At 50.0% G+C, this 670-nt stretch overlaps 1 protein-coding gene across 1 annotated transcript in view; it reads left to right on the top strand.

Moving 5' to 3' along the window:
• The window catches only part of CAPN13 (calpain 13), a 50,713-nt gene extending 50,050 nt beyond the window's left edge, over nucleotides 1–663 (top strand). Inside the window, exons 20-21 of the mRNA XM_003787506.1 lie at nucleotides 31–86; nucleotides 637–663. Of these exons, the coding sequence (XP_003787554.1) occupies nucleotides 31–86; nucleotides 637–663 (83 nt within the window). The remainder of the gene's footprint in view (nucleotides 1–30; nucleotides 87–636) is intronic.
• Nucleotides 664–670: the final 7 nt, after the last annotated feature.

Raw genomic sequence — 670 nt, 5'->3', positions numbered from 1 at the left:
CTCAGTCAAAATTTTCCTTCTTGACCCTAGAGACTTTCCATAACCTCTCTAAGGATGGAAAAGGACTCTACCTGACAGAGATGGAGGTAGGCCCCATCCCGTCCCAGGAATAGGCACAGTCCCAGGTCGCCTCTCCTGAACTGATTCCCAGGGGCATTTTTCTCCCTGAGGGCATTGAACAGTCCATCAGAGGCCAGCCAAGCTGCTGTCCCCCCCGCCTGGACTCCAATTACTGCCTTATATATCGCTGCTGCCAGGATGCTTTAGGATCTTGGCAGACAGATTTTATTTTTTTCCGATAGCTTAATAAAGCAGAGGATTATGTGGGAGTCATAAATCCAAGAGGGAACTGAAGAACAGCCGCTGAGCTCACTGTGCATTAAACTGACTCCCATTGGGTTTTAGAGCCTCCCAACCAGCCAGCTGGTCGACCTCAGCTACCCCTTCGCTGTGGCTATTCAGGGAGCAGCAGATGTGCTGTGGCAGGGGCTGAGACCTCATGCTTGGGTTGGGATTAGCTGGAAAAGGGTGATGGGACCGCACTGAGGTCTCAGAGAGGAGGGTGGCATTTTCCTTGGTCTGTATTGAGCTAATGAACTTAAAGAATTGGTTGTAATGATGATGGTTGTATTTCAGTGGATGACCCTGGTCATGTACAACTGAGGCAAGA

This window comes from Otolemur garnettii, unplaced genomic scaffold, assembly GCF_000181295.1.
Source record: "Otolemur garnettii isolate 467f Iridium unplaced genomic scaffold, OtoGar3 scaffold00022, whole genome shotgun sequence".
NCBI lineage: Eukaryota > Metazoa > Chordata > Mammalia > Primates > Galagidae > Otolemur > Otolemur garnettii.
This window is presented reverse-complemented; position numbering and strand designations above follow the sequence as displayed.